At 37.1% G+C, this 18,308-nt stretch overlaps 1 protein-coding gene across 1 annotated transcript in view; it reads left to right on the top strand.

Moving 5' to 3' along the window:
- SPAG6 (sperm associated antigen 6) overlaps positions 1-15,793 on the top strand; it is a 34,870-nt gene extending 19,077 nt beyond the window's left edge. The window contains exons 5-11 of the mRNA XM_027887617.1: positions 2,467-2,672; positions 3,542-3,715; positions 6,055-6,207; positions 8,480-8,671; positions 9,877-9,993; positions 12,816-12,961; positions 15,163-15,793. Of these exons, the coding sequence (XP_027743418.1) occupies positions 2,467-2,672; positions 3,542-3,715; positions 6,055-6,207; positions 8,480-8,671; positions 9,877-9,993; positions 12,816-12,961; positions 15,163-15,229 (1,055 nt within the window). The 3' untranslated portion in view covers positions 15,230-15,793. The remainder of the gene's footprint in view (positions 1-2,466; positions 2,673-3,541; positions 3,716-6,054; positions 6,208-8,479; positions 8,672-9,876; positions 9,994-12,815; positions 12,962-15,162) is intronic.
- The last annotated feature ends 2,515 nt before the right edge of the window (positions 15,794-18,308 follow it).

The following is an 18,308-nucleotide window of genomic DNA, read 5'->3' as shown; positions in this document are numbered from 1 at the left end:
GCCTTGGCATAGTATTTGGAAAAGCTTTTTTGTAATTTGTTCCAAATTACAAAAATTTAATTTTTTGACTGAATATTTGTTTTAAAAAATTTCTTGTTGACAACTTTGTTCTCTAACTCCTTCTCAGCCTTCATTTTTTTCCCTCACCTTTGTCTGTGTTTGTAATTGGATGGCAAAGTTCCGTAAATCCTTTGGTGTATAGTCTGCATTAAAAATGTTCTACCAAGTAGGAAGGTTAATTGAGCCTTTACTTGAGGAAAAAAAAAGAAGAACTGCAATTTATAATAAAATCATTGATAAGTTATGTAATTTTGAGCTGAGTTTTCAGGGAAATGTCATGGGAAGTTCTATATTTTCTTTTTTCTGTAGTTTTCTGTTTTTCTGACAGTCCATTTACAACTTGTCTTCTGACACATGGTCCAGCCCTCCATGTGGTAAGTTATTAGCCATGAACCTTATAAACACCACTGGAAGAACAACCATTTAATTACCCATGACCAACAGTAACCATCAGTATTTAAATGATATCAGACTTCTAACAGCAAGAGCTGATCTAAATTGAATCAGATTTAGTTTGCTCTTTTCAAATAACTTTTATGGCTACTTTTTCATGCCTGGGTGTAGCTGTGACCTTAAAATATTGCTCTTTCTCTCCCTGCTTGAACTTCATGATTTTAGCTCATAAGGCATCAAAGACACCCATTCTTCTAATTAGTATTGTGTCCCTCTTGACCTTATATTTTTGATATTAGCGTCTCCTAGCAGACTGTACGCAGCTGAGTTGGTTGGTCTGAAGTTGCTTCTGAGGCACAGTCAGAGAGATAAATCTGGACTGTCGGTCAGTAGATCACGATATATTCCACTTGGTCAGCGTACCAAAACACATCAAAACACAATCTGAAGAAATCGAGTATGGCTTTTTTCCATGAAAAGCTGACTGTAGCTAGTTTTCAGATTTGTTTTTATATACATTTCATGTACAATTCACTTCAAATATGTAAACTGAAGATACAGCATTTGAGTTTTGTTGAAATCTTATGATTTGTGTGTATTTTGAGGATGCACATGCTAAATTTTCAGTCCAATAGATATTTGAAAAGTGAACCTTGTAGGGTTAATTTTGTATTACTCTAAAAAGTACTGCATTATTTAATATAATTTTGTGATGTAATATTTATATTTTCTTTAAAATATTATATCATAAAATAACATAGTGTAAATATTTGACTTATCACATGTATTGCAATGTGTGGCTATAACTCACTAATTGAAAACAAATCCGGTCTGGAACGTTATTTGGATATTAATGTAATGATGACATGACTTACAGATTTCATGAAAAACTATATTAGTCTATGTATATTTAATGAAGTATGCTGTATTTTTCTTAGTATGAAAATCTCTTTATGGATGGACTATAAATCAAAAGCTAAGTTAGAGTCTTGAAATACAACAGCCATATGTTGCCATGGTACTGTAAGTCAAGATAAATGTTAAAGATAATAATGGATATGCATAATAAGGTGTAGCAAAACTGAACGAAGAACCTAATAGATTCTTGAATCCCCTATGATTTTTACCACTTTTTCAACACTATTTTAAAATAGCACAGCTTGGTTATAATATAAATTTTGCTTCTGATATTCAGTGATTCTCATTTTAGGACTGTGATTAATGCTGCATACACAGAGAGAGATAATGAATTTCTAATAGTGTAATTTTTGTCCGTCAGCTAATCATATGCTCAGATTTTTTTTTTCTTTTTTTTTTTTTTAATGTAAGGTGCAGTTAGTTAGGGATATTGTGCTAATCTTAGACACACAATATCTCGCTGATGATATTTCTCATTTTTCTAATTGTGTATGATAACATTTTCATGTCATTAAAGTATAAATTCTGTCTCATCCCATATATGGTAGCAAAGACTAGTTTTGATCAGCAAGTTCCATTTTCCCAATCTTTTATGTAAGATAAATCTTTTATGTATTTTTTTTGTATTTTTGTTTTTGGCATTTGATCTATGCTAATATCTGCTTATCATTTAAAGAGGGTAAAATGCTCTCTAATTAGGTGGTTGGTAAAATTTTGGTACTTTGGCTTTCTGTGTTGTTGTTAGCCATGCATAAAATGCTTTCCTATTGATCAGTGTAGAATAGCCAGGGTTTAAACAGCTGACATCTGCTTACTTTAAAAAAAGAAAAAGAAAACAGAATAACAAACCATTTCAGCCTAATCTACCTCAAATGTGTGCATGTAAATGGGGGTCCATCTATTGACCTGCATTCTTTTCAGTTGTGGATTGGTCCACACGGTTTATGAAACCAGGAGGGCTGATTTGAAATGCAGATGTCGAGACAGTGAACTACACCCTCCCCTTTTTCCTTTGCTGTATCTGTCAGGGTGAAAAATGGCTTGCACAAGGGTCAGTCACCCATACTCACTTAATTACTTTCCTTGGACCTACAGAACTGTCACAAGCTGTGGTGGATGCAGGCGCTGTTCCTCTTTTAGTGCTCTGTATCCAGGAGCCAGAAATTGCTTTGAAAAGGATTGCTGCTTCAACTCTCAGTGATATTTCAAAGCATTCTCCAGAGTTAGCACAGACAGTAGTGGATGCAGGAGCTATCGCTCACTTAGCTCAGATGATCCCGAACCCTGATGCTAAACTGAAGGTACATTTAATTTTTTTTTTTTTTAAATCTCCATTCTACCAGTCATTACTCGATACTGAATCAAAGACACTGATGTGCATATTTGTTTAGAAGCTCTTGGTTTGGGTGGTAACAACATGTAACTACGTAGTTAGTGACAAAGAGTTCTGGTTATATTCACAAATTTAGCTACAGGATAAAAACTGCAGCTCTGTAAGGAACAGCTAAACTAATCTTTAAAGTGAATAGTATGTTTTTTTTTTTTAGAAATATATAGTATATAAAGAATGCAACAGATACTTTAATAGATAAAATTTGCACATTTCAGTTACAGAAAAGGTTTTGCATACTTAAGATTATACAATAAACCAGTTAATAGTAAATTTATTGTATTTTAGAATGTACTATCCAATAGTTAATGTCAAAGATTTAATCACTAGAGTTTAATGGAGAAAAAAATTGTTTCTTAATATAAATTTTCTGTCTTAGTCTAACAGAAACAGAAGACAACACTTTGCCACTTCAAACAAATAGATAAAAAATCCTTAATATAAGATTTGACAGATCCAACTTATGCAAATAAAGATATTTTCTGTAGATTTTACTAAATTTTAAATGAAAGTTTTAAATTGCTTATATATTTTTTCTTTTTTAATACATAACAAGCTTGAATGGGATAAAACAAAAAAGAAACTTTTATTCAGGAACCAGCGAATGTTCTCTGCCATTATATTCGTGCATGAATTGACTCAGTGAATTGTAAAATAGCTGTAATTGTTTTCCCTATCCTGCTTTGTTTTCCTTGATGCAATAGATTTTTGTGTGCAGGGGGAGTGTGTGTTGTGGGATGTTTGTATACTATTGATTTTATAACAATTTTTATTTACTAGCGTCAGGTGCTGTCAGCTCTAAGCCAAATAGCAAAGCATTCAGTGGATCTTGCAGAGTTGGTGGTTGAAGCAGAAATTTTCCCAGTTGTGCTCACATGCCTGAAGGACTCAGATGAATATGTCAAGAAAAATGGTGCAACTTTAATTAGAGAGATAGCAAAGCATTCGCCTGAGGTAAAACCTTGAAAATGCAAATACAAGGTCATATCATTAGATTTTACACTTTAAATAAAATACAGGATTATTCTGTCATTTGCTTTTCGAAAGGGAGGGCAAATAGCTGTTTGGCATGTTCATTGGAAAATATGGAAATGCTTGCTGATATTATGAGATGTGTATTGAATATGAATGGGGTTAGGAAACTGGGAATCATAAAATGTATACCTAGCTACTTCATTGTATGAGATATCTGCACAGAGAGGGAGTTCTAGGCTGACAGTATTGTCAGTCCCAGATATTAAAAATATCATGAGAAAAGCCTCACAGAAGTGATGATACCAGCTAATAAATTGCATGATCATCCTGTAACAATAATAGATGGTGTGTGTCTTCTTAAAAATCTTCTGGGGTGTTGGGATCACATTTTAATTATTTTTTCAATGACAATGAAGGTCAAAAATTCTCTCATTTATTATTAAACTGATGGTAGTTTATGTTATTAGCTTGAGTTTGTAATTTTAGTCTCAGCATTTGCAGTATTTTTGCCAATAGCTGATACAGGAAGGTGGGGATGTTTGGCAAAATCAATACAAAATAAATAGGAAAACCAAATAATTGTAACTATGTTAATCTGTCAGACCATAGAGATAATTAAAAGGCTCTAAGTATGACTTTGGAATGAAATACAAGCAATGTATTTGTAGGACACACTAATGCTGAACACAGTCATTTCAATATCATGATACTAGCTTAACAATTGAGAAGTGTTTAAACATGAATATTGTGCTGTTTCTTCAGCCTGCCACTCTTTAAGCTGGTGATTAAAGGTTACAGTCCTGGCACACTTCCTGCTTTTTCTCTGTACCTCACGGGCAATGCAACTTCACTTACTCAAAAAAGTGAAGAAATTATCATTATCAAAGGGGGAGTCAGAAGCCAGAGACCGAACTCACACGACTGCAGGTAGAGAAGAGCTGCTAGCACCGGATCCTCCATGCAAGGGGAGCTGGCCATGCTAGCAGCTCTCCAAAGGAGCTGTAGGAAGTGACTCCCAGTGGAAAGTCACAATCTGTGTTTGTCTTCAGTGACAGTGACCACTGTCCATCTCTGAGCAACTCTGTTCAAGCAACACATGTTGCAGCAGAGGCACACTGGCAAATGATATTTCTAGAGGACTTGGCTGTGTCATTTGAGACTCGGCTCTCAATGTGCATATGCAGTACAATTCACGTGAAGGTCATCGGTGGGGGGGACTCACAGCGAGGGCTGAGGGATAGAGCAGTGGGGAGTGTGCTCTGTGCACCAAGCGAACATGGCTGTGCCCAGACGTAAGGCTTGGTTGCCACTGGCTGCAGTTCACAATCATGTGAACATTTTTTTCCTAAGTAATAACTGCAAATTTCGTCTGGCTGTTTTATGAATGAAACAATCCCTTTTTAACGGCTCCGGGGGAAAAGGTGAATTTCATGTTTATAGAAATCAACTGAATTGGACATTTATGTGCCTCAGTTTTGTTAATTTAATTTTGACTTTTAAGAACATGTTTCTTTTGCTTTGGAATCTGTCGGGAAAATGTGATATACTTAACAATATGGAAAAAATAGTCATAATACGAAATAATTTCTATGCACTGTTGATATCATACATACTCTACTACTGTCCCTCAAGTGATGTGGGAAGTGATACTGTTCAGAAAAAAAACCAAGTTGCATAGCTTGATTATCATTTATAAGGCTGTATAATTTGGCATTCTGGGACAGACTCCACTGCCCATCAAGTGTGTTCCCTGGACACTTCCCTCAGAGTACTCTGACATGGCAGAATGGTGCAGCCCGGGTCAGTTTTGCACATCCAGAACAGTTGTCCTTGGCTTCATGCCCCAGTGGGAGGATTCACAAAGGATTTTGTGCTGCGGAGAATGCAGGTCAGAGGAGGAGTGGGTCTTTCCCTCTGTTGCTGCACAGAACACATGATATTAGCTGGGGAATGAGTGGGCACTAGTATGGAACTGGCTCAGTAGGTGCATCTTCATGATCATTCATGTATTAGGCTGTCATGTGCACACTTCTGTGTATGGTAATGGAGTTGAGAATATGTCATTCATGCTATACAGCATAACGAATTCAGAATCCTGATTTCCTTGCAGTAAAGTCAATCAAAAACACCGTAGCAAATCAGCTTCATTCCTGAAAACTTCATGCTGCACTTAGTTGCCAACAGTCTGAATGATACATCGCTCTTATTCCAGCTTTATTTTGTAAATTAGGAGCAATACATTAAAAGACTTTTCTAATGTAGTGCTTTATGCCTGTTGATATTTCACAGTATCTAATCTCTTTTGTTTATCTTTTCAGCTTTCACAGCTTATAGTAAATTCAGGCGGAGTTGCTGCTGTGATTGATTGTATTGGCAGCTGCAGAGGGACTGTCAGACTGCCTGGCATCATGATGCTTGGTTATGTAGCAGCTCATTCGGAGAACCTGTCAATGGCAGTGATTGTCTCCAAGGTTAGCTATCACTTTGTTGTCTTGGTATAATTCTTCAGCAGTATTCTGAGGTAGAGATACGAATTAACATTGGCAGAGGATATATTTTGTGACAGGATTATATACTTGCTCTTGACGAATGCACTTTCTCCTAATAATGCTGCTTGCTATGACCGAAATGATGTGGTAACCTGATCAAAGTGTGTCCTTACGACGTTGAACCTTTTATAAAATATCCTGGATTAGTTTGTATTACAGTGCATGATTTTTCTGTGTTGCAATTGCATGGGTACAGATAATAAGTCAGTGAATTTCTATAGTCTGCTTCCTCTTAAAATGAATATTTGTGGCTACATCAAAACCTTTTTTGAAACAAGTATGTTTAATGGCATGTTCTGCATTGCACTAGCATGACTCTGCTAGTACCACTAGGGTATCTTGCAACAGAAATCTTCAGACTTGAAAAGACTTCAATTTCTAGTGTTTGATTCAGTTGTGCAAGTAACATTTCAAATGAGCTAAGCTATACATTTTCAGGTTTAAATAAAATCTGCTGGACCATGATATACAAGGGAGAGAATTTGCCATATTTGCAATAGGTGAAATTAGTGCCTGATATAATAGTCTGATGTAAATAATACTAATGACAGAAGGAGATAATTTCACTAACTTTTTTGGCCCATTTTCACACTGTGTCAGTCACTTAAAATGTATGAGTAGAAACAACAAAACAATAAAAATGAAGAACAGAAATGTCGTCTAGTAGGAATGCAAATTAAAAATTGAAAATCGCTACAACATAACATACAGTATGCAGGGAGGGTAGGAGGGATCAAAAAATGCTCTTCTGTATTTTAAAACTAAAGAAATACACACTTTTTGTTTGCCCTCTCTGGAGGCCCTTCTCTGGATGTGTCTGTCTCTCCACTTTCCGAGATGCCTAGAGCAAATACGCTCCTGCTGTTGAATGCTTGTCATTAAGTGGGATGAATCCAGGAATTAAGTTCCGGGAGAAGCCTTTAAGTGTTAAATTTTTGAAGAATAGTGATGATTTCTATCATAACTGAATGGAACCACAGTGAGGGCTTTTGTAGGGATCCATGCAAACTTTCATGAAATAAATATGTTAATGAATGGTCCACAAAAGCAACAACAATAAACCCAAAGCCCATTAAAAAACCCTGCTTCAGGGGAAACTAAGCTTGTGTAGTGGTACACAGTGCTGAGGACAGGGCTTGGTAAACTGGAACCATTTAAAAGAGATGCACTGTGGCATAACCACATGCAGTTACACATTGATGATGTTGTGATGTAAAGTGATAGCTCTATTCTGCTGCACTCTAATCTGGAAAGGATGAATTTTGAAAAATGATTTTTGGGATCATACTGGACAAACACTTCATTGTGGTCTTCTGCTGTAGCAGTATTAGAGTAGAAGATGAAGCATTATTGGAAAAGAGAAGTTAATCTGTCAGTAGTAGTAGAGGATATAGTTCTGCTCTCTGTATTTGAAAAGGACTTGCAAAAAAATCCCAAACCAAACCAAATCAAAACCAGAAAAATGGCAGAAAACACTAAAAACGATTCATGGGATAGAGAACAAGGTTTCTGGGATAGAGTTTTAGTAACCTTGCCTTACCTGAAGTATCATGAAATGCTTCATGTTGAAGCACCTTGGCATAAAGTAAGTAGCTGTGAAGGAAGGATAAAGACTGTGATCCGAACCAGAAGAACTTTAGTAACAACTGGATGTGTAATGGCATTCTTCATCTCCTGATGTCTTCAAATCAAGAGTAGAAACCTTTCTGAAAATGATTGGATGAGTCAACCATGAACTACGGGACTTAAGAAGAGGTTGATAAGTTGAAATTTATTTCTGTGGATAATAAAAAAAAAAGACTCAGTGATTGAGCCCTTATGGTCTTAAACTGCTTTCATAGCACTAAAATTATTTTATTTCAGTTTGACAAAACTGCAACTTTTACTCAGTACAACCTGAATTGTGTCATTGTATTCCTTTTATCCCTTAAATTTGCATGTTCGTTCAAACTGCCTTCTGACTTAGAACATTGAATCTGTTTCTCTTTCTTTAACTGTGTTTATTAAGATTTATTAAAAATTATTGGTAGTCTTGATGATGCAAAAATATTACACCACTAGCATGCATTATCTTACAGGGTTTTTTACAAGAAGAGTGTAAATAGAGAAACATTTTCTAACCATCTGTATTGGTTTCACATTGTCCTTCCCTGGTTTACATTTGTAAAGGTTGTGCTTTTGATTAATGCTACAGGGAATACCACCACTGTGTGCCTGCTTGATAGAAGAACATGAAGATCATATTAAGGCAGCAGCTGCTTGGGCCTTGGGACAGATTGGAAGACACACTGCTGAGCATGCACGTCATGTTGCAGGAGGAAACGTGCTACCCACACTGCTCGATATCTATGTGGACACACGCAGTTCAGAAGATCTTAAAATGAAAGCAAGTATATTTGCAGTATTTTCAGTGTGATTAATTAATTGTAATTAAGAGGTTTAAGTGCTTAAAAACTACTAAATGATATGTGTTTTTGTTGATGTTCATCGAGTCACAGATTTCCTGGGTGCAGGGTATCTGAAGGCTGTGTGTCATTTATTAGGACTGGCTGGTTCCTAATGGGTGTGCATATGGTTCATACCAAATCATACGGTACAGCCACTGCAGTCTAGTGCCTTATTTTTTTTTCCCAGTTTAGATCAGAGTTGCATACACCCATAAATGCTATAATTTCTTGTGACTTGTTTCTAATTATCTACTTCTTCTTTGCAAGTATAAGCTCTTGTAGAAAATATTATAGTTGCTGTAGTGGTTTTTCTTACATTTTTATTATTATAATTATAAGAAAACTGTAACAGCTAATCAAAAGCTCTGCTCTTGAAAATATGCAACTGTTCAAGTTTAGGGCCTTCGTTGTGCGGTAGCTAGTAGAGTTGTAGTTCAGTAGTGTATTTTTGAGCAACAGTAAGTGAACCAATGAAGAGTATAAATACAACTGGATATGCTCTCCCGTGTTGCACTGTGCTTCTGTACATTCCACTGAAATATTACATTCCAGATCTGTAAAATAACTTTCCTGTAGTAATTTTCAGTGGTCCCAAAAATATTGAGGCCAAATTAGCTGTACCTGTAATCCTGCCCAAGAAGGTCACTACTGTTTGTAGCAGTGAACATTGAGTCTGTTTTCAGAAACTAAGCACCAATGCACAATTGTTTCACTCTCTCTTTCCCTCCTTGCCTGGACAGTATGGCACTTTGCTATCCCAGACCAGCAGCCTCTCATAGTAAGCCACTTCTAAAATACAATCTTTTAAAATGTGTTTTGATTTAACTTTCTTATTATATTACATTACTTCAATTTACTTAAAGGGTCTACTCCAGCTTTCATTATAGTCAAAGGAAAATTGCCATTACTTTGACCATAGATAACATAATATGATGCACTGTGGGGTTTGAGGCTTAATAAATCTAAGTAGAAAATTGATTATTCATTAAGTGGCCTGATAGATATCATAGTTTTTATTCAGAAATTGCTCATTGAAAATTCTGATCAATTTGCTTTTTTGATCAGACTTCAGTGATATATAACATGAATTCTTGTTGTTTTCGTTGATGTCTTACTAGAGAAATTTTATTTTGCATTTCAATAGGCTAAAAAAGCCTTAAAGAACATTCTTCAGAAATGCACGCATCTTCCAGCACTTGAACCATTGCTGCATGATGCTCCTCCCAGTATTATGAAACATATTATTGGGCAGTTTAGTAAGGTAAGAAAAGGCTCTGCTGGATGAATAATATGTTAATTTTTCCCCATTTAGCAAGGAACCTATTTTTCCAAAGATGAAGTCTCTAAAGTTACCAGTTGTTTTCTTTAATAGTTGTTTTCTTTAAGGATTCTCAAGCATTCCCTTCAAAAGCATTTTGGAGCATCCTGTTCTTTTGTCTGATACAGCTGGATACTGTTTCATCTGGAATCTGCCATAATTCATCCTATGAGTGGGAAAACAGTTGCTTATAAGCAAGGTGGTTTTTTTCTTCCTTGCCTCTTGAGATTAAGTGGAATATTAACTCACGTGCAAATATTTTCACTGAGCCAATGTATCACATAAATCCCAGTCACATCTGTTTTAGATAAAGAACAAGCTGTCTGTACAGGAGTGACTTAAGTCAGGTATTTTACAATAATATAAAGGCTTCGCTAGTTTTATCCTCATTAATTTTCAGTCTCAAGTAGTGTAAAAATCCCAAATTTTTTCTCATCTCTCTCAAGTTTGAAAATTACATTGTTGATTTGAATGCAGCATGTAGAAAGCTATACAATTTAATAAAAATATTTAAAATTATATAAGTAATTGCTAACTAATCAGGAGATTTGCAGTGTTTGCTGCTGTTGGGAATCCTGCTCAGCTGTAGAATATCTTTTGTGCAACACTCTGCAGTGTAACATAGCAGGGAGTACCTGCTCAGTTGGTGAGATGTTCTTTCTGGAAATGACCAGGTAAACTTTCTTGATACTCGGTTCTGATTATTACAGAATATAGAAGCACTCCAGTTGGCAGTGCAGATTTGTGATTACATTGCCTTGCCACAGTTGGGTTTGTCCTGTCTTCTTGCTGAGTCTGTATGAAGACTGGAGATTTGCAGAATTTCACTTTTGCGTGCTGACTGGAGCTATTAATGAGCCAAGTGCCTAGCAATTGGTTATTCAGGGTATATTTGAATGTTGCTTGCTATTGAAGTGGTTTTGTGCCCTTCATATCAACAGATGCTTTGTTTGGTTTTTCTTCTTTGTCTATATGTTATTAAACAAACTCTGCTTGTTTACTCTTCTGAAGTATACTTTTAAAATCAAGTTCTCTGCAGTAAAAGCATTTTTCTCCCCTGTACCATAGCTTGGGAATTTCCTATTCTTAGAGCTGTGGTGTATTCTGTGGGTTTATTTATAGCACAGTAAAAACCTTATTTCCAAGCTGTGCTTCAGAGTGGGATGCTATCCATTCTTAGTGTTGGACTGCTGGAGTTTTCAGGAACTGTGCTATTCTGTGCTGCCTCGGTTTGGACTGGGGGAAGGGACTGTGTCTCAGAGGTGCTGTCTGTCTTCAGGGCCTCTTTCAAGAGTTTTCTGCTGTCTTATCCAGCCTCGGAGTCACAGTGTGGAGGAGGAAGGCAGGGAAAGGGCCATATCCTGTCTCCTTGCTAGCTCCTCCTTGGCAGTTCTTGTTGTGGGAGATATGTGAAAACACACGTCTGTTTAGTTCCCACGATAAAAAGATCATAGTTGTTCCTGACACTTCTATGGAGCATATATTAGGGAGAAGTCTGTGCCCTCCTTTTTCTCTTTACCTGTCTGTTGATTTTGTACTGCCTGGAGGGATCAGAGAAATGAAGGCTGCTTGCCTGTATGCATGCCTGTATCCTTCATCCTTTTAGGCAATCCTTTCCTCATCTGAGGCTCTTGTTTTACTCTGAAATACAGTCAAATTTATGGCCTAATTTGTCTGACCAGTGTTAAAGCTTACACATGCTTTTGCCCTCATAGTCTGTAACTCTCAGAGTTGGTTTTAAACCCATCTGGTTTTGCTGTAGATGCAGCTGCCATCTTGCATCATCTTTCTGTCTTTTTTTTTTCAGTTTTCTGGTGGTGTGGTTTTTTTGTGTTTTTTTTTTTTTTTTTTTTTTTTTTTTTTTTTTTTTTTTTTTTTTTTTTTTTTTTTTTTTTTTTTTTTTTTTTTTTTTTTTTTTTTTTTTTTTTTTTTTTTTTTTTTAATATTATTGCAGCCCTGTGGGCCTATGGACTGCATGCTGTCATTCTCCCTTGCCTGGCCCAGCCCCCACCTTCCTCCTTCCCTCCCTCCTTCCCTCCAGTCCTTTGGACAGAGCTGCATATTGGCATCACTCAGGGAGCACAGAATCTTATTGTCTGATCATTTCTGCTTCTCATCCCCTTTGGCTGCAGAAACTTCACGTTTTTGCTTTGTGTGTGTGTGTTTGTAAAAGGCTTCCATGGCTACACAGTGTGTTAAAGGATTTTAATATCTAGGAGTTTAATAGTTGCATGTAATGCTTCAAGGCTGCATTGTTCACTTGCAACAATTCTCAGTATTGTTTTCATGCACTAATCTATACTAGATCATTATAATGATATAAAATTCAGCTCTACAATTAAACTGTGGGAATTGACATAAAAGACCTGAATAACTTGGTTTAAGTGGAACAGATTCTGTTGTTATTCCATGTTAGTATTCTGTTTTTATTATCTATTTAATCTCCACGATCTTATTGTCTCTGTAGGAATAATTCAAGAAATATTATTTATGTAAGGATAAATATTCAATTCATTATTTTATATATGTTATGTATTAAAGTACATGTTAAATTATGTTGTAACCATAAAGGGCTGGTTTATGATTTTTTTTCCCTGTACAACTGGGTGTTATAATACAGTAGTCATTACAGATTATGTATCTCTGATTTTCCATTTTATCTGTCCTCTGAATTAAAAACACATTAGCAATATTTGAGCCTGGTAGCATACCGATTCATTTAAAAGAAAATACTCTTTTTTTTTAATGTGCTATTCTGTGTGTAGGTGTTACCACATGACAGTAAAGCACGTCGTCTCTTTGTAACAACTGGCGGACTTAAAAAGGTTCAAGAAATAAAAGCAGAACCTGGGTCACTTCTTCAGGAATATATCAATACTATTAACAATTGCTATCCAGAGGAAATAGTAAGGTAGGGAAAATGAAATTTAAAAAATTCGTACTTATTATTAAATGTTTTTCACAGGAGCAACACAAAAGAAGGATTTTAAATAGTAACTTAACTTTTATATGAATTTTTTTTTAATAGAACAGTGTAACATTTGGTTGATTACCCCAATGGTAACAGAACCACTAGACACATACATTAGAACACTTTCTCCTTTTTGGATTGTATTTGGAATCAAATTTCTTTGTCTGTAAACAAAGCCCAAATAATTAGGCTCTTGCAGGAAAGTGGAAAGAAAAGTCAGTCCTGCACTACCCAGATGAACTCTGAATCCTACTTCAGATAATACTCTCGTATTAATGAATGTTGTGGGAAGTTTATTTTGGTGACTTATTTTTGGATCACTTAGGCTCCAAAATACAGGTATTGGTGAACCTTTGGTTGCATCCTTGACTTTCCTAATTGTGTGTTTGAACTAGTGTATTCAGAGGCTCCTTTGAAACTGCCTCTGATGTACAGAGGGTCCAGAGGCTCTCCTGCACAGTTGGTCTGCCCACAGCTGCCCTTCCTCCCCCAGCCTCATCATGAGGCTTAAGTGTTATATAAAAGGACCATACACCAGCTGTCTGCACCAAGTTGAACTTTGCCCTTAATGAATACAGAAACACTATTAAATAGCTTACAGTCAAAATGTCACCATCCTAAATTGTAATAATGAGAGAAATGCCCTCCTAGATTCTAGATATCCATTTACCAGTCGTTCACTCCATCAACACATCAAAAGGATGTTGTACTCGTGCACTCCCTCTACAGGCTCTGAAAATCTGCATCATCAATTTTAATTATAGCAGCAGAGTTCTTCAGCTAATAGTCACTACAAACTAAGTCACACAAAATGAAGCCCTGTTGGTCTCCACAAGGAAGAGCCAGTGGCTGTCAAATGGGTAAAGGCAAAATCATAAAGAAACTTTATTCTGCAGCCAGTACTTCAGAGGGAAAGAGGACATTTGCTTATGTTTTTCTGGATATCATTAATGTTTCTTTGTTACAGCTATTTTTCCCCCTGTAAATGAAAAACATCATCTAGGCTGGGATATAATTAAGAAAAAGGCCCCTTTGAGCGTCTCCTGCTTGCCTTTCTATGCCACTGCCTGATGTTGGTTGTGCTGCCTGAGGCAGAGCAGCTACGATAGACTCCAGCTCAGGGTTTGTCCTGCAGACCTGTTATTTTAGGCTGTTTGCAGAGTGTATATAGTATTGCATTGGAAAGTTAGCTTTACAATTGGAGAACTAATATGAGTTTTGAAAAGAGATAAATTACGTTGAAACCATCCAGAAAATGAAAATCAACAGGGTAAATGAATCTTCCCTCAATGGAAAACACTGGGGATTTTTACTTGAATATATTTTAGGCATGCGTTACATGGAGGTGTGTTCATCTCTACAGCTGAGGCTTTCAGTGGTCAGAGGTGGCAATTTACATGCCTGCAAAACCAGAAATAAATGGAGATGTATGTCTTTAGAACAATACAGTAATAAATTTCAGATAATCTTAACCTGGAAAACAAGAACTAAACGCAACTTTGATGCTTGCATATTGAAAGCATGTAGTTGGTCCCTTCTGGAAAAACAGCTGGATGACAGCAGGACAATAATGGCACCATAGAGTCCCACTCTGATGAAAACCTACTGGATAATCCCCACCCTTGAGTTGGCATTAGAGAGAGAGAGGGTCATTGTGATAAATTTTTTTGTTCCAGAATCAATGTCTCTCACACATATGGATGTAGACTTCCCATTAGCTTTGGGATGTGAGCTTACGTTTGGTGAACAGCATCAGACTGTTGTCATCTGGCAGCCTACAGTTCTGTGTAAACTTCTGCTTTTTTATTAAAGACCATAATTTAAAAAGAACTTAACATCTACATTCCTTAGTAAAGACAATGCTTATGGCAGCTGAACCCATCTAAAGCCTAGCCACTTACCTACATGCCCTAAAAGAAGCTAAACGTGTTTCTGAAAACCTAACTTCCGAGTATAAATGGTAATGTAAGTTGAAAAGCAGGCTCTTAAAACATTGTGGGGGAATAATTGTAGAATTCCTTGACCAGTGTTTAATGCTAGGATTTTTTCCTGATCAGTAGAAATATGCATAGTGTTTCATTACTTTGCCAGACAGAACATGCCTTGTAGTCTAACACACAAACAAAATGTTTCTCTTTCAGGTATTATTCCCCTGGATATCCTGAGATACTTCTGGAAAGGGTGGAAAGTTACCAACCGGTTTTATAAACTTCAGTGTTTTATTAGATCTGCATTTCACATTTATGCCTTTATGACTGTAATACAAATACAGCTGTTGAAAGTCTTGCTTGATTCTGAAATCTCCTTCCACTGTTTGAACTACTGAAAGAGCTCAGCAATTCCAGCAAGCTATATTTTGTTCTTTATAAACTTGTTTGTTCCTAAGTTTTTGTTCCTTTTTGTTTAACATTGCTACCAGATATTGCTGCATATATGAATGGAATTTCATGCAGGGGTGATGATTTATCACAGAAGCTTTTTTAGAATCAGTCATTTCCTTTTCCTTCCACAAGAAAGGTTTGTTATCTCATTCAAATTTTAGCCTTCTCAGTACTATTACCATTTTCCCTTTTTGCCTTTGCATATTGTTTAAAGCTTCCCAGTCTTGATGAGGGGGAAAAAGCTGGCCTCTGTGCCTTTTCTAATTATGGAATTCTTTCTGCACTGAGATATTTCCTGCTCTACTTTTGAGAAAGTAAAGTGATATGATTTTGCACCTCCAAACATGTTTCTAGCAGCAAAATAAATAAATAAATAAATAATCAGATCTGATGATGATGCAAGGGCTGAATTCTGCATGATATGATAGTACATGCATGATATGATAGTACATTCTGCATGATATGATAGTATATGGCAGGTAGTACATCTTCTGCAAAAATCCCCCTAATTAAGGCAAGATTCACTGTAGAGGAAAGTAGCAATATGCTGTTTGAGGTGTGTGTCGTTCCTCTCGAAAAGGACAGAGTAAACTTAGAACTTCTGTGCACACAAAGGGAAGGACCCTGGGAGCTTCGGCTCTTAGTGGGTCACCAGCACATCTGTGTGGCTCAGAAGAATTGCTTGGCTGCAGGAACACTGTTCCAAAGTTCTGAGGACATTCAGAGGAAATCTGAGGACACTTGAGTCCCACTGATTTGAGTGATGGGACTAAGGCGGCTTAGGATTTATCCTTCAAGAGCTGAAATTGCTGCAGAATTGAGTTGAAACATACTTGGAACTTAGTCTTGAAGCTGCAGATCACATTGACGTGGAGGTATGAGCTCTTGCCTGTCTGTAGAACATCCTGGAATAATTTTTACCTTCTTGTGAAGAGTGAAAAGACTTTTACATTTTACTTACTCCTCTGGTGTATTGCAGCAGGAAGGAGCAGCAAACAACCCTGTAGTCTTCCCTAATATGTAACTGTCATTAACCATTTTTTGTTCTAACCACATTTTTCCTTGTATGCAACAGTTCTGTGTGTGTGTTTTGTCTTGTTTTTTCTTTCTTTTTTTTCCCCACAAAGTAATAAACAGTGTTTCTGGAACGGGATGTTGAAATACTGGCAGCCACAAGGAAAGGCAATATTTGAAAACCTCTGCATGAGAGCAACTTGTCTACTTTCTTAAACATATAACTGAATGAGTTTATAAAACAGGGATTGTCTCTTTTTGTGAAACAGGAGCAAAGACTTATTGCCAAGACTTATTTTTCAGTTTATTAAGTTGAAAATTATTTACAGTGGCTTTTCTTTGCCAATTTCCAAGTGTCAATTTTCTTTTATTCTTGTCAGCGTATATTTCAACAGTTCACAGAAACACTGGTGGGCTACCTGGTGTTAAGGTTTATTTCTACAGAAATGTAGAAATGTATGTGTTCCTGCTGTGAGGTACTTGGTGCTCTCAGACTTTGCTCTTCAAGAGGAGCAGGAGATGGACAGTACCTTGCTGTATGGAGCCTAACAGACAGAAACTGTTGGTGGCACGAATGCTGCTACAGAAACCACACCAGCTGAGTTCTTTCCTTAGCCCACATCACGTGAAGAGCCTTGGAACTGACTAGGTTCTACCAAATGCCTTTTTTATTCTAACATGCATTATGGATATTTAAAAATTAAATCTTGCCCAATCCCTGAAAGAAAATGTGATAGAAGGGTTTCCAGACAGTCTTGAAGGATCTGAGGCCTTTATTTTCCCTAGCAGAGCAGAAATGGTGCGGGGGGCTGAGTGCAGATGGGAGGCAGCAGAGGCATGGAGCTGTGTGTACCCGTAGCTGCCTGGTGTGCTCTGGAGCACACCCACACCACACAATGCTAATGTATATGTTTTGTGCAGAGAGAGCAAAGAGGCTTCAGTCCCCTGACAAATGTGCTCCTGCTGTGTCACACTGTGCTACACTGTAAGGATTCCACAGGGTTAAATTTCAATGCCTAAACAATTTGTTCACAGTCTTTTCACAGTCTTTTTCTGATTCCTGACAAAGGAAATGATTGCACAAGGCAAACCTTCAAAGCAATCTGACTGTGTAGAGCACAGTCTAAATCAGACCTAGCATAAATACATCTTTACTTTGGCTAGGCAGTTCTGTCCTAGGCCAATGGCTGTTTGGCCTCTTGTCACAGGACTCCTGGACAATGCCACATCCCATTAGGCTGTGGCAGTGCAAAGTCCTCTCCTGTGTAGTTTGAGACCCCCTCAGTTGTCCCTTGCTGGCAGGCAGCTTCCCTGCATTGCGCATACACCTTGTGGCTGGAGGCTTCCATGGGGGTACATGTCTGCACAAGGCAGATCTAGACCTTTACAGCAGAATTATTGCTAATTTGTATTTTAGGCTTATCAATGTAACTATGGCAAGAGTTGCTTTTTTACTGTAGTGTTTCTCAAAGTGTTTCTGCGGTGTTTCTCTTCCATTCCTTCATTTGGCTTAAGTCATCATCTAAAACTGTGTAATAACTACCCTGGCAGCCTTCAATTGTGTATCATTTGTCTCAATTTCATATAATAAAATGTAGATTTGCATTTTAATTCATTCAAATGCTGTTTTCATGGCTAGTTTGTGACTGTGATGCTAGGGAAGATGAACAACAGGCTCATTTTGCAGCTTGGGCCTCACACCCGCTTTGGATGTTTTTCTCAGCTTACCACTCAATGGTGCCTACTTCTGAGCTTAGGACATACAGGCATTTCAAGTAAGAGTCCCTCTCACAGAGGTGGCTTATTAAGACACACAAAGAAAATTAAGCCACTGCTTTGGCAGAAATAAATGTAAGCGGAGACAGCCCTTAAATCATGTTGCCGATTCCTTT

Source organism: Empidonax traillii, unplaced genomic scaffold (assembly GCF_003031625.1).
Source record: "Empidonax traillii isolate 1590-97213 ecotype Southwest subspecies unplaced genomic scaffold, ASM303162v1 scaffold217:size1918799, whole genome shotgun sequence".
Lineage (NCBI taxonomy): Eukaryota > Metazoa > Chordata > Aves > Passeriformes > Tyrannidae > Empidonax > Empidonax traillii.
Note: the sequence above shows the minus strand (reverse complement) of the source record. Positions and strands in the feature narration are given on the sequence as shown.